Source organism: Arachis duranensis, chromosome 2, assembly GCF_000817695.3.
Source record: "Arachis duranensis cultivar V14167 chromosome 2, aradu.V14167.gnm2.J7QH, whole genome shotgun sequence".
Classification (NCBI taxonomy): domain Eukaryota; kingdom Viridiplantae; phylum Streptophyta; class Magnoliopsida; order Fabales; family Fabaceae; genus Arachis; species Arachis duranensis.
The window spans coordinates 90,718,641-90,733,109 of NC_029773.3; the positions used below are offsets into that span (position 1 = coordinate 90,718,641).

At 30.9% G+C, this 14,469-nt stretch overlaps 2 protein-coding genes and 2 non-coding genes across 8 annotated transcripts; all 4 read left to right on the top strand.

The window, feature by feature from the left end:
- The first annotated feature begins 268 nt into the window (after positions 1–268).
- On the top strand, positions 269–2,589 carry LOC107476001 (40S ribosomal protein S5). The gene is made up of 5 exons (XM_016095714.3): positions 269–403; positions 504–598; positions 1,015–1,286; positions 2,091–2,294; positions 2,369–2,589. Exons 2-5 carry the CDS (start codon positions 506–508, stop codon positions 2,421–2,423), a joined length of 624 nt encoding a protein of 207 aa, XP_015951200.1. The 5' UTR covers positions 269–403; positions 504–505; the 3' UTR covers positions 2,424–2,589.
- LOC127745382 (small nucleolar RNA Z102/R77) lies at positions 1,442–1,523 on the top strand. The gene has a single exon (XR_008006579.1). It is a non-coding gene; the product is annotated as a small nucleolar RNA Z102/R77 (small nucleolar RNA).
- Positions 1,839–1,921, top strand: LOC127745381 (small nucleolar RNA Z102/R77). Its single transcript, XR_008006578.1, has one exon. It is a non-coding gene; the product is annotated as a small nucleolar RNA Z102/R77 (small nucleolar RNA).
- A 432-nt stretch (positions 2,590–3,021) lies between the features above and the next one.
- On the top strand, positions 3,022–13,969 carry LOC107476004 (pentatricopeptide repeat-containing protein At2g20710, mitochondrial-like). Of its 5 annotated transcripts, none has more exons than XM_016095715.3 (3): positions 3,022–3,467; positions 12,277–12,343; positions 12,527–13,969. In XM_016095715.3, the coding sequence occupies exons 1-3, from the start codon at positions 3,238–3,240 to the stop codon at positions 13,835–13,837; spliced, it is 1,608 nt and encodes a 535-aa protein (XP_015951201.2). In that variant the 5' UTR covers positions 3,022–3,237; the 3' UTR covers positions 13,838–13,969. The 5 variants fall into 5 exon arrangements, with proteins under 5 accessions (XP_015951201.2, XP_015951202.2, XP_052113333.1 ...); XM_016095716.3 differs by lacking the exon at positions 12,277–12,343 and adding an exon at positions 3,716–3,988 and having other exon boundaries at positions 3,023–3,534; positions 12,800–13,969; XM_052257373.1 differs by lacking the exon at positions 12,277–12,343 and adding an exon at positions 3,716–3,957 and having other exon boundaries at positions 3,023–3,534; positions 12,769–13,969.
- Positions 13,970–14,469: the final 500 nt, after the last annotated feature.

Sequence of the window (14,469 nt, forward strand, 5' to 3'; positions counted from 1 at the left end):
TTTTTGTACTTGTTTCCTTCTCTTTTTGGTTATGCTTCCTTTCCTCTTTTGTTTTGGTCATGGTCTGAGTTTATTTTATTTAACCAACCTTACAATAATTAAAGAATACTGGGCCAGTCAACATGGTCTACAATTCTAATTACGGTTCCTTTCCAAGCAAAACCTCTTAGCTTAGGGCTCCTTTGACTGTTCCCAAAAATCAGGGTGCTTTCTAAAGTCCACAAAAAAAAAACCACAAAAAACAGAAAAGAAATTAGGGTTCCTTTCTGATCAAGGTATAAATAACGAAATTCCAAAACCGGCCCCAAGTAGGGTTTTCGCTTTCCGAAGTGTGTTCGACTAATCCCTTATACTCTCACAGCATAGAACCCTAAGCGGCACAACACCCTTTCTGCTTCAACAAGTTCGTCTCCGTTTTCTTCTTTCTTCGATCTGCATCTCTTTTCTCTTTCAATCTTTACACTTAGCTAACTATCTTTTCTGTGTTCAATTTTCGTTTGCAGGAATGGCTGACGTAGTCCAAGAGGTTAGCGTTGTTCCAGATCCTACTCAGATCGATGTCAAGCTCTTCAACCGTTGGAGCTTCGATGACGTTCAGGTACTTCTTCTCTCCCCTTCTTCCTTTAATTAAGAATGAAAAACACCAATTGTTTTTCTCACTCTGCGAATTGATGTTTCGTGAGCTAAAATAACAACGAGTTTTAAGTTCAGCGTAGATACTTTTATGGAGCACTCTGTTTCAACTATTAATGAAATAAAAAAAGTTTTAATATAATGCATTTCATTTTATCTATTAAGAGAAAGCTAATTGTGAGTTAAATTAACTAAACCGTGGACCGAAACTGTTAGATCACTAGTTTGTAGCTCAATTGGTAGTTAAAGTGGCTATTGATCCATGCTTTAACTTGGTTTATCAATTAGAATGTTGACAATACATTTTTATATTCGAAGTCAATCTCGAATGTGAATGTGTTATTGGTTATATTGAAATTCTTCGTTGTTTTCTGTTGTTAGGTTACTGATATTTCTCTGGCTGATTATATTGGAGTGGTCCCATCCAAGCATGCAACCTATGTTCCTCACACTGCTGGTAGGTACTCAGTCAAGAGGTTCAGGAAAGCCCAGTGCCCAATTGTTGAGAGGCTTACCAACTCTCTCATGATGCACGGGAGGAACAACGGAAAGAAACTAATGGCTGTGAGGATTATCAAGCATGCTATGGAAATTATTCATTTGCTCACTGACCAGAATCCAATTCAGGTTATCGTTGATGCCGTTATCAACAGGTATGTAGGTGCTGGTGCATGGAATAGGTTTTTCTATTATTGTTTACATGTTTGTGGGTTTAAATGGATGCATAGTTAAAAATGATAATATACATAAACGTCAATTTTGATATTGATAAACTTCATGTTGTCTTTGTATTATGTTGGACTTTGGAGAATAGAATGATGAATGTGTTTTTCCCTATTGGTTTGATTGCCTGAATGATGGCATTTTGTATTAGCTCTATCTGACTATTCTCCTTGTCTACACCATGCGTTATTGTTTCTTATTGGGAATTGTCAATCAAATGTATCCAATCTTATAAAGCAATTAGTAATTACTTGATTAGGTACTGAATAAAGTCACATTTGCGTTGTAAAGAATAGAAATATATGTGCACCATATAAATATATAATAGCCACTATCTGTGCATTAAAATGTAATGAAAAGGAAATATGACTTCCTTGCTTAGCCATCTAGTTTTTATATTTATGTAATATATTGATTTGGTTATCTTGGTCTCAACGTGTCTTAATTTATTTTTACGAAGTGGTTTACTATAAAAAGCTTGAGAATGAAGTGATGATTAGTTGTTTCCCTATTGGTTTGATTGCCTGGATGATGGCATCTATGTATTAGCTCTATCTGATCATTCTTCTTTTTAATCTAAATTAGAGTTTGTTGTCTTGTGATGTTATCTACATAATTCAGTATTTTGCAATATGCATTTTACTCTTGTAAGTGGCTGTAGGTAGAAAATGTTAGTACTGATTTTCTGTCATACACCAAATTTCCGATTTATCTAATTGCATATATTTCAATAGTGGTCCCCGTGAGGATGCAACTCGAATTGGTTCTGCTGGAGTTGTGAGGCGACAGGCTGTGGACATTTCACCGCTTCGTCGTGTTAATCAGGCCATCTATCTTCTAACAACAGGCGCTCGGGAAGCTGCTTTTAGAAATATCAAGACAATTGCTGAATGTTTGGCAGATGAGCTCATTAACGCAGCAAAAGGTTCATCCAACAGGTATACATGGCTTTGAACATTTTCTCCAATTTATATTGCTGTGGGTTTGCTGAGAATTATTTGCTCCATTTCAGCTATGCTATCAAGAAAAAGGATGAAATCGAGAGAGTTGCTAAGGCAAATCGTTAAACAGCTAGGGGAAGCAGTCTTGGTGACCAGAGATTTTGTTATTATGTATTTTATTTCACCATATCTAAGTTAAAGATGTTGTGGTACTTTTGCTGGCTTATAGTATACTGAGCTGTTCGCTTGGCTGGTTCATATGTTATGAAAGATTTTGTTGCTTGGACGTAAATTTGTCATCCAAAACCGTGAGTTTTTTAGCGATTAGGTTTACAATCACTATGTTGATTTCAACGATTCTGTGAAGTTGTTTTCGTCCACAAATGGTTGGTTTGCCACAATTTAAAAGTGACCCATAATCATCACATAATTGGCTGAATCCAGAATTAGAGATATTAACAAATGGGATAAATAATTCTGTTTTTATTTATTGGTTTACATAAAACAATCTATTTACGGGATGTGGTACTGAATTAAAGATCTGAAATTTTACCCTAAAATGGAACGTTAAATGCTATGTATGAATTATCAAATATTACAAGGAATATTAATCATTTTTTGGTTACTACGTAGTTGGATGTACTTAACTACTAGTTGTGTGGAAGTAATAATGTTCAATCGGTAATCTAATTAATACTAAGAATGTTTTTAGATTTATTTTTCCAAAATCATTCGCCACTTCCTTGTGAAGTTACATCGAATTACAACTTTGCCACTGAGACCAAATGCTGTTGCTCACAGCTCACTTCGCAGTATTCACAAACTTACAATATTCTACTACTCTTCCAAGCGCTCACTCCGCAAATCCATTGCTGAAGAACAAAACTTGCATCTTGCAACTCTTCTTCGTTACTCTCTCTCTCTGAATTCCGAATAAGAAATGGTACTACTCACCCGTCTGAGATCCGCTTTACGTCTTCTTCCTCGTTCTTCCGCGACCTACGCAACCTCTGCCGCTTCTACCTCCAACCTCTCACCGGCGAAGAGGAATCAAAGCGCCAACGTTTATGTCCCGCAGGATTTGTACCGTCGGATCTTCATTGTGACCGATCCAACTCTCCCGGTTGTTACGATTCTCGAGCAGTGGGTTCAGGATGGCCGAACTCTTAGCTACAATGAACTGGTATTCGTTATCAAGCAACTTAGGTCACGCAAAAGATATAAAAACGCCCTCGAGGTATTATCATCATCATCATCATTAATTACTAATTAGTCGTTATTTAATTCATAAAAATATTATTTATTCGAACTTTAGGTTGAATCATGATCTAGCTGCACAATGCGATTCAAATGTTAAAGGTACTATGTTTTTATGGGTTGATTTTTGGGATCTTTGTGAAAATGAACCGTGTTTGCAGGTATCATTTTGGATGTCTGAGAAAGGATACTCTGAACCTAGATCTTCAGATTTTAGTTTAAAACTGGACTTGATTGCAAAGGTTAAGGGAATAGAAGAAGCTGAATCCTATTTTGATAGCATTCCGAACTACTTAAGAACTACAGATTGTTACAGCACTCTTCTTAATTGCTATGCTCAAGTTAGAGATGTGGATAAAGCTAAAAGGATCATGCTGCAGATGAGACATTTGGGTTTCGCAGGGTCTACTTTGGCAAGAAATGCTTTGCTTAACCTCTACTATCAAACACAAAACTATGACAAAGTGGAAAATTTGTTGCTTGAAATGAAAGAAGACGGTATTAAATTCGATAGATTTACATTTTCCACCTTGATTAATACATATGCAGCCAAATCTAATATAGAGGGAATAGACAAACTTCTTGCACAGTTAGAAGATGATCCATCGTATTCCGGAAGTGTAGATTGGGGTGTTTATGCTGTGGCTGCCAATTGTTATCGCAAACTCGGGTTTCATGATAAAGCTTTTAACGCTTTAAAGAAATCAGAGGAGTGCGTGGATTACACAATATGGAAAAAGGCCTTTCCTCATCTTATAACTCAATATGCAACATTAGGGAAGAAAGAAGAGGTGATGAGGTTGTGGAATATTTACAAGATGGATGGGAAGCTACTCAAAACAGACTATTCAGCTGTAATAAGTTCATTTCTTAAGTTGGATGACATTGAACTTGCTAAGATTATCTTTGAGGAGTGGGAATCTAGAAACCAGTATTTCAGAAATTTCTTTATGCCGAACAAGATGATAGCAGCTTACAGCAGAAAGGGCAAAATGGAGGAAGCTGAAGCCATTGTTAATAGGACAATCTCGAAGGGAGGAAAGCCAAATGAATGGACTTGGTCAGGGCTCTTGCTTGGATATATTTCACATAGAAATTTTCCGATGGCTGTTCGATGTATGAAAGAGGCAGTTTCTATCTGTGAAGTGGGGCGTAAGTGGAGGCCATTACCGGAATCCTTAGCTGCCATTTTTCAGTACTTGAAATTTAATGGAGATATGGAGGAGGCAGAGGATTTGATAAGGTTACTCAGTAGCAAGAATGTTATCTCCCTTGATGTTCATAACAAGCTGATGAGTTGGATTAAGGATGTGGAATCAAATGTGCCTGCAATTGATGTGCTGGGAGGCTATTCACATAAACAAACAGGTGAAATTTCAGAGCCAGAGGAAGATAGGAACAACCCTGACTTCTGCCTTAGCCATCAATAGAATGTTAAGGGATGACTATCAATTAGGCAAACCATGAATTAGGGTTTACATTTGGTGTACACATCTTTTCAACAATGAAGTTTAGGACCAATTAGTGTAGGTGAATGGTTCACCAAAAAGACTGATTCTGAGTTGGTATGTCTTATATATCACTCTCTTAAATTTTCTAAGATGCTTCATTTCAAAATTGATAGAAAAATAAAAGGATGGGAAATCAGGATTAAGTAATAACTTGTGGTTGAGGAAGTTCGGGTTTGAAATATTTGATGGTTGATTCATGGTAATAGTTTAGTCACCGAAATAGGATACACTAGTTAATAGTTTACCAAAAAAAAGGGAATATTTTTAAGTAATTTTTTATGTAAACATATTTTTTTTATTTTAACAATTATGTTTAAATATAATGAAATAAAATAATTATTTTATTTATTAGGTTAAAAATATTTTTTTAAATAAAAAATAAACTTTTAAAAAAATGTAAGTTATATTTTGAAAAAAAATATTTTTTTATATTTTTATTTTTACTATTAAAAATTTACTAAACACACCAAATTTCTTTTAACAATTTAAAATCTTTCAAACAGCATATAATTAGTCTTGTTACATCGCCAAATTTTTAAATTAATTTTAATATAAAAGTTGGAATGGTGTAATACTTCTATAATATAATAGTGTAATATGCTGCTATCATACTAAAATTTACCTGAATTAAAAAACTCGACCAATGATTTCTGTAGTTTGAACCCACTTAAAAAAGTTGTTACTAACAATTCCTATAAGGCTGAATATTTGAGAGGATTGAGAGAGATTTATTGAAAAAGAACGACTTCGATTGAGAGAAAGGAGAATATTGCTTTAATCAATGGCCACGATATGTCCAACGATGATCAACGACATGGAGGCTTAGGAGAATCGTGACTAACAATTTCTATTAAAGTCGTCCATGTAGTGTGTCATTGTACGGTTCATACCTCTCCATTCATTTACCTCTTCGAATCAACGACTTTATAGTTGCCTTCAAATTCTTCTTTACTTTCACTTTATAATCTTTTTAATTGATATCCGGGTTGGATCAGGTTCGTCCACAGTATAAGACAACTGTTTAAACTCTACATACAGCATAACGACAAACACTTGTGATTGAATTTAACAATATTGAGAGCATTTCTTTGTAAACTTGCATTATCATTGATGCACATTATTTGAAATTAAATTAACTCATCAAATATTAATATAGAATACCTGTATAGAATATTTGTCATTCTCTTTAGTTTATGAGAACCTATACTTTAAAAAATAATACTCTTAAAACTCATCGAATAATACCATAAGAGAAACAACAAAAAATAAGAATTGTAACACATAAATATTACACCTTTAATTGTATCTAATAAAATTTGACCATTATAATTGACTCTTAAATTGACGACAAAACTAGCTTTCACTAAGCGCATAAGAAAAAAATATAAATAAAAAAATTGCTTGTGGCAAAGAAGAATAATTATAAAATTAGACGAAAGAGGAGTGCCATGTAAAGAGAAGAACGTAGCACCTTATATATAGATAAACTTCTTTTGAAATCGTTAGCCATAAGTGTATTTTTTAAATATTTTAAAATTTCTTTAGTAAAAAATCGTTAATAACAAAATTACTTTTCAAAGATTCTTTTCTGTAGAAAACGTTAGTCAAGCTTTTTTTAGAGAGAATTTTATCTTTTAGAATTCGTCAACAATAATTTTATTTTGCCTTTTTGTCCTACTTCAAATTGATACTCATGATTTTTACTTACACTAACTATCTCTCATACTAATGTATTACACAAAAATATGATAATATTAAACTAAAACACACCTCATTTTTGCAGGAATTTTTTTTAATAAATAATTTAATTTTATTTACTATTTGTAACTTATTTACCAATTTGTATCTTTTTACTTATCCGTTTATATTGTAAACGAATTAAAGTTGTGAAGTCATGTACCATCTTGCACGTATCACATTTATACACGTGTTGTGACACATGGTTTATCTCATTTACACTGTAAACGAGATAAGACTTACGTGTTTATATAAGCAAGTCGTGTACAGCATCTGAAACATCCTTTTCATTCTTTTTTTGCTTCATTTCTCACTCTTTCAGACGTTTTTCTTGATATTCTTGAGATACTCGAACATTATGGCGCTCGCAAATGCACGAGATAATGACATCAATCACTTGAATGTGACATGGTATATCGTGGGAGTAATCGACTTTTAGGTTAGTGTTGTTTTTCTCTTTTAAATAAATAAGCATATAGTTATAATTAGGGTACTTTTATAAATTTAGTATTGTTGTACATTATTAGAATAGATTAGATTTTGATAATATGAAATAAGTTAATTGTCAGATTAGCTTTTGTTAAGTATTGAAATATATATATTATTAGTAAGTTGCTCTAGTGAGTATTAGTTGTAATGTTATTAAATAAATTTTTAAGATGTGTGATTTAGGATTATCTTATTAAGTTTAAACTTTATAATTATTATTCTATTAGAAATAATTGAATAGATTACAAAATAATTTCATTTTAAATCAATCCAGGTTCTTATAATTGAATATTTTGCATAATTTTAATAATTAAAAAATAAAAAAAATTGTACAATTTAATTTAAATAATTTCTATTATAAATAAATTATGACTTATTATTAATTTGAACTTTTTATTTTATAAATTAATTTATTAAGAGTAATTAAATTAGTTTTATGAATATTTAAAGTCAAGTTAATTAATATTCTTGTGTAAATTTTTATAATTGGTTATTTTATAATTTGAAATTAAAATTTAGTAATGGAAGCATTATATAATTTAATGTAAGTAATTTCTATTATAAATAAATTATGGTTTATTTTATTAACTTGAGCTCTTAGAGATTTATTTATTGGAAATGATTAAATTGATTTTTATAAATACTTTAAGTTTAAGTTAATTAATATTTATGTACAATTTTTATTATAATTAGTTATCTTATAAAAATAGAAATTAATGTTATGCAAAAATAATGAAAAGTTATATGATTTAATATATAATTAATATTTGGGTTTAAAATGTATTTTATAAAAATGTGACTAGTATGTTCATTTTATAATTTAAATTAAAAATAATTATTTGAGCTCATTGATATATTGATAAATAAAATTTTATGTGTTCCGAAAGTAATTTTACAGTATTATATTTGAATTTCTCGTTTCGCTACAACCACGGTCACTGCTATGAGAGCTAACGCTGCTACTGTCCCAGTTGTGTTGAGATGTAATACCGCTGCTATCTTGACTGAAACTGTTGCATGACTAGTAGTGGTCCTGCCAGTTGTCTCGCCATAATTTCGTTTACGGTTTCTTTTAATTGCGACATCGAGATAGGGGATTTATTTTTAAAGTTTAACAGTTTTAATTTTAGAATGCCTACAAAGTTAATCGGATAATTGCAAATAGTTAATAATGGATAAGAGTTAATTAATTGATGTAAATGGCTTGAAATGTGTTTGAAAATAATTAATTGTTGTGATTACTTTGAATTACGATTGAAATTAGATGTGGTTGTGAATTGTGATTGAGTTATTGACGGTTGCGATAAATTGACTAAAATTCTGATCTTTGATGGATTATATTGGATTGGTTGCCGGTGAGCTGGTTATTCCATATATTGTAACGATAGTGGTATTGATTAGTGACTGATTGAAACTGATTTTGAGAGTTGTTGAAAGACTGGATCTTGAAATGTTAAGCTGCTAGTTGAAAATCTAATTCCTGAAATAAAATGACAATTTTGAAAGCAAACCAGTAACTCAATAGTAATCAAAATGATATGAGATTAAAAGTTAAGTAAACTACAATAAGTATAGTTGTTAAGATTCCATTTTGAGGGGTTCGTATTAACTGAACAATTAGTTGTGAATTTTTAAAGTTAGGCTTTGAAATCTGATTTTTTGCATTACTTTTAAATGAAATTAGTAACTTTGAAAGGCTATAACTAATTCTGTGATAATCAAAATTGCATGAAACCAATTCTGAGTTAAACTTGAAAATGTTTAAAGTTGGACTAGAAAGTTTAAGGTCTTTTTGTTAAATATATGATTTATGGTAAATTTTTGAATTGTAGTTGTTAAATATGATTTTTTTTGCAGAATTTTTAAAATAGCAGTAACTTATTAGCTCGGCTGGAAATGTTATAATTTGAATTTTGATATGGGACCAATTTTAAATGAAACTTTGGTATTATTATTTTAATGTCATAAAATTTTAATATTATTGGAGTTGTGGTTTTAAATATATGAATTTTTGAAATATGATACATTATGCAGTAAAAGACAGATTCTGTTTTCTTAAATCAGTAACTTTGAGAGCCTATAACTTTTAATTTTGGATGGATATTGAAGTGTAACTAATTGGTGGTGAAAACTAAGTAAGTTTAGCATGTGTGAGTTAAATTTCAGGACTGTCCATATTTTAATGAGTGAGTTATAGAATTTGGAAGAGGATATGTTCATTGAATTTTAAACAAAACTTTGCAGAAAAATACTAAACTTCCAAGTCACATAATTTCTTCAATAAAAATGGTATTGACCTGAAAATAATTGAAAAAAAAAACTAAATGAGTCTATTTGAAGTTTTGAACCATAATACATTTGAAGGTCATTGTATTTAATTTGAATTTTAGATAGAATTTTTAAAAGTTGAACACTACTGCTATTTTCTGGGTTATAATACTGCAGAGCAGTCACGGTTTTTTCTCTATTTCCGAAGTTAGAGTAATCAAAAAATTATTATTATTGATTTGTTAGAAAGCTTAATTTGAAACGGACATAAAGTTTGCAAATTCTGAATTCACTTGATATATTAATAATAGAAAAGAAGATAGAGTGTTGAGGATATTTTGGTGACAGCAATGAGTTCGTGAAGTTAAAAATGAATCTTAGTGTTATATGCTTGATTTGGTTTTAATGTTTGTTGAAAGATAAAAAAAAATAACTAAATTGGTTCAGTTTACAAATAATGAATTCAAGCTTGAAAAATATTAGTTTTTATATGGTTTAAGTGACTTTTAAGATTGGAAAGAAATTGAAATGAATTTTAGTATTAATACTAGATATCTTGAGAATATTAGAGTAAGAGCTATTATAATAACTTAAATGATCCTTTTGAAAAAGGATAGTTGAGATTGAAAATTGTTGGTATGTAACTCTCATAATGAGTAATGCTATGGTTGTTTGGCAAGGACCTGAGTTTTGTCCTACTTGCGTAATTACAATTGTAAAAGAGATAATGAATGAGAATGTGAAACGAATGATGAAGTTATGTGCCTAGAGCAGAGTAATAATTGTTTGATTTCTGTCTTAGTAGAGCAAAAAGTTCTATATCTGCCATAATAGAGTAGATATTATCACAGTAGGATAATCTATTTTTTGTTCATTTATTTTTCTGCCACTTTAAAGCAGAGACTGTCATAGAAGAGTAACTATTTGATTTGCATGGGTTGAAAAATTGTATTCGGAATAACGTGAATTCGTGACTGGATAATGTCGGAATGCGGGTAGACAATCGACACATAAGTTCATGACCTATACTAGGACTATACATGCATCATTTTGTTTGTACATCATTCTCTGTTATATTTTTTGTGCTTTTATTCTATTTCTTGCTTTGTCTGTTTATGTTCCGTTTGTTTGTTTGTGTTCAGTACTGTCTAATTTATTTGTGTATCCATTTACTTTTAGATCGAAGCTTGTTTTTAATCAAAAATTTTTTTAAGGGATATAACTTGAAGCTGATGACCAATTCTGCTAACATAATTTTAAAGAATTTTATGGAATTAATGAGAATAAATATTGTTGAGAACTTTGGTTTAGTTTTCACTCTAAAATTTTTCATCCTTTCAAGAACACAGACTTGAAGACGCAATATAAAGCTGCAGCTGATTAGTATTTAGTAGACTTTATTTCTAATTTAAGTTGCTTTCTTAGAGTCACCTCTCTCTTGATGCTTAAGATTTTATTTTATACAGAAGAGTAGGTGTGGTATGTTAAATTTGAATTTTATTTTGAATTTATTTATATAAAATTTATTATTAATAGTATTTATGTAATTATTATTATTTGTAAAATTTTAATATACAATTTTAGAGAATAAAAAAATAATTTTTTTGATATTTTCCTATAACTGAATACGATATCAATATAAAGGTTCAATAATTAAATAGTTAATATTTAAAAAGATTATTTAATATTTGTTTTAATAAAAATACCATAACCGAAACAAAGTATTTTATTGAAAGGGATGTTATATATTGCAATGTGGTTGAATAAACTTTTTAAATCTTTGACTTATGAAATTAATTTTTTTGAATAGATTTATGCATTTAGAAAATGTACTTAGCTACTAATTGCGTGGAAGTAATAAAATAGGGAGTCACTTAGATAAAGACGTTTAAAATATTTTTTTAAGATATTTTTTAATAATTAAAATTTAACACATATAATCAATTAAACCATATTATTTTATCAAAATTAGACTAGACAAATTAATTTAATTGAAAAAATAGTGAATCAAATTTTAAATGGTCTAAATTAATATTATTTTTTTATAAAAAATGACTACAATACCTTTATTAAAGAAAATGACTAAAATACTTTATTTTATATATATTAAAAATTCTGACCTAATTTTGACAAAAATAATATGGTTTAATCAATTATATATGTTAAATTTTAATTATTATAAAATATTTTTAAAAGAAGACGTTACAGTGGTTCCTAATAAAATAATGTTCAGACTTCAGACGGGAATCTAACGAAAACTAACTACTAAGAGAGTGTTTTTATTTTAGATTTATTTTGCAAAATCATTCCCCTTTTCCTTGTGAAGTTACATCGAATTACAACTTTGCCACTGAGACCAAATGCCGTTGCTCACAGCTCACTTCGCAGTATTCACAAACTCACAATATTCCACTACTCTTCCAGACGCTCACTCTGAATCTCCATTGCTGATGAGCAAAACTTGCATCTCTGAATTCCGAATAAGAAATGGTAGTACTCACCCGTCTGAAATCCGCTTTACGTCTTCTTCCTCGTTCTTCCGTGACCTACACAACCTCTGCTTCTTCCACCTCCAACCTCTCACCGGCGAAGAGGAATCAAAGCGCCTTCGTTCATATCCCGCAGGTTTTGTACCGTCGGATCTTCCATGTGAGAGATCCAACTCATCCGGTTGTTACGATTCTCGAGCAGTGGGTTCAGGATGGCCGAACTCTAACCTACGATAAACTGCTAGTCGTTATCAAGCAACTTAGGTCACGCAAAAGATATAAAAACGCCCTCGAGGTATCGTCATCATCATTAATAACTAATTAGTCGTTAATTAATTAATAAAAATATTATTTATTCGAACTTTAGGTTGAATCATGATCTAGCTGCAAAATGCGATTCAAATGTTGATGATAGTGAGATACTATGTTTTTCTGGGTTGAGTTTTGGGATATTTGTGAAAATGAACCGTGTTTGCAGGTATCATTTTGGATGTCTGAGAAAGGATACTCTGAATCTGGATCTGCAGATTTTAGTTTAAGACTGGACTTGATTGCAAAGGCTAACGGAATAGAAGAAGCTGAATCCTATTTTGATAGCATTCCGAAATACTTAAGAGCTGCAGAATGTTACAGCTCTCTTCTTAATTGCTATGCTCAAGTTAGGGATGTGGATAAAGCTGAAAGGATCATGCTGCAGATGAAACATTTGGGTTTCGCAAGGTCTACTTTGGCAAGAAATTCTTTGCTTAACCTCTACTATCAAACACAAAACTATGACAAAGTGGAAAATTTGTTGCTTGAAATGAAAGAAGAGGGTATTAAATTCGATAGATTTACATTTTCCACCTTGATTAATACATATGCGGCCAAATCTGATATCGAGGGAATCGACAAACTTCTTGCACAATTAGAAGATGATCCATCGTATTCCCAACATGCAGATTGGTGGAGTGTTTATGCTGTGGCAGCCAATTGTTATGGCAAACTCGGGCTTCATGATAAAGCTTTTAACGCTTTAAAGAAATCAGAGGAGCGTCTGAGTTCTACAATATGGAAAGAGGCCTTTCCTTACCTTGTGACTCAATATGCAACAATAGGAAAGAAAGAAGAAGTGATGAGGTTGTGGAAGATTTATAAGATGGATGGGAAGTTACTCAAAAGAGACTATTATTCAACTGTAATAAGTTCATTTCTCAAGTTGGATGACATTGAACTTGCTAAGAGTATCTTTGAGGAGTGGGAATCTAGAAACCGGTATTTCAGAAATTTCTTTATTCCGAACATGATGATAGCAGCTTACAGCAGAAAGGGCAATATGGAGGAAGCTGAAGCCATTGTTAATAGGACAATCATGAAGGGAGGAAAGCCAAATTTATGGACTTGGTCACGGCTCTTGCTTGGATATATTCCACAAAGAAATTTTCCGATGTCTGTTCGATGTATGAAAGAGGCAGTTTCTATCTATGAAGTGGGGTGTAAGTGGAAGCCACTACCGGAATCCTTAGCTGCCATTTTTCAGTACTTGAAATTTAATGGAGATATGGAGGAGGCAGAGGATTTGATAAGGCTACTTAGCAGCAAGAATATTATCTCCCTTGATGTTCATAACAATCTGACAAGTTGGATTAAGGATGTGGAATCAAATGTGCCTGCAATTGATGTGCTGGGAGGCGATTCACATAAACAAACTGGTGAAATTTTAGAGCCAGAGGACGATTGGAACAACCTGACTTCTGCTTTTGCCATCAATAAAATGTCAAGGGATGACTGTCAAGTAGGCAAATCATGAATTAGGGTTTACATTTGGTGTACACATCTTTTCGACAATGAAGTTTAGGACTAATTAATGTAGGTGAATGGTTCACCAAAAAGGCTGATTCTGAGTTGGTATGTTTATATATCACTCTGTTAAATTTTCTAAGATGCTTCGTTTCAAAATTGATAGAAGAAGTAAAAGGATGGGACATCAGTATTAAGTAATAACTTATGGTTGAGTAAATTTGGGTTTGAAATATTTGATGATTGATTCATGGTAATAGTTTAGTCACCAAAATAGAAAACAATATGTTACCAGATTTTAAAAATTTAATTTAATAATTATGTTTAAATATAATAAAATAAAAAAATTTTATTTATTACGTTAAAAATATTTTCTAAAATAAAAATACTTTTAAAAAATGTAAGTTATTTTTAAAAAAATTATTTTTTTAATATTTTTATTTTTATTATTAAAAATTTACTAAATACACCAATTTTTTTTAACAATTTAATAACTTTCAAACAGCATATAATTAGTCTTGTTACATCACGGAATTTTTAAATTAATTTTAATATAAATGTTGGAATGGTGTAATAGTAATACTTCTGTATTATAATAGAATAATGTAATACGCTATTGTCATACTGAAATTTATCTGAGTT

Bases quoted from the DNA above. Each gene is read 5' to 3' on its own strand.
- LOC107476004 (XM_016095715.3), top strand. From the start codon at position 3,238: ATGGTACTACTCACCCGTCTGAGATCCGCTTTACGTCTTCTTCCTCGT. The intron at 3,468-12,276 runs CTACAATGAACT...CCGAACTCTAAC, and splicing joins CAGGATGGCCGAACTCTTAG to CTACGATAAACTGCTAGTCG. The intron at 12,344-12,526 runs GTATCGTCATCA...CCGTGTTTGCAG, and splicing joins GATATAAAAACGCCCTCGAG to GTATCATTTTGGATGTCTGA.
- LOC107476001 (XM_016095714.3), top strand. From the start codon at position 506: ATGGCTGACGTAGTCCAAGAGGTTAGCGTTGTTCCAGATCCTACTCAG. The intron at 1,287-2,090 runs GTATGTAGGTGC...ATATTTCAATAG, and splicing joins GTTGATGCCGTTATCAACAG to TGGTCCCCGTGAGGATGCAA. The intron at 2,295-2,368 runs GTATACATGGCT...GCTCCATTTCAG, and splicing joins GCAAAAGGTTCATCCAACAG to CTATGCTATCAAGAAAAAGG.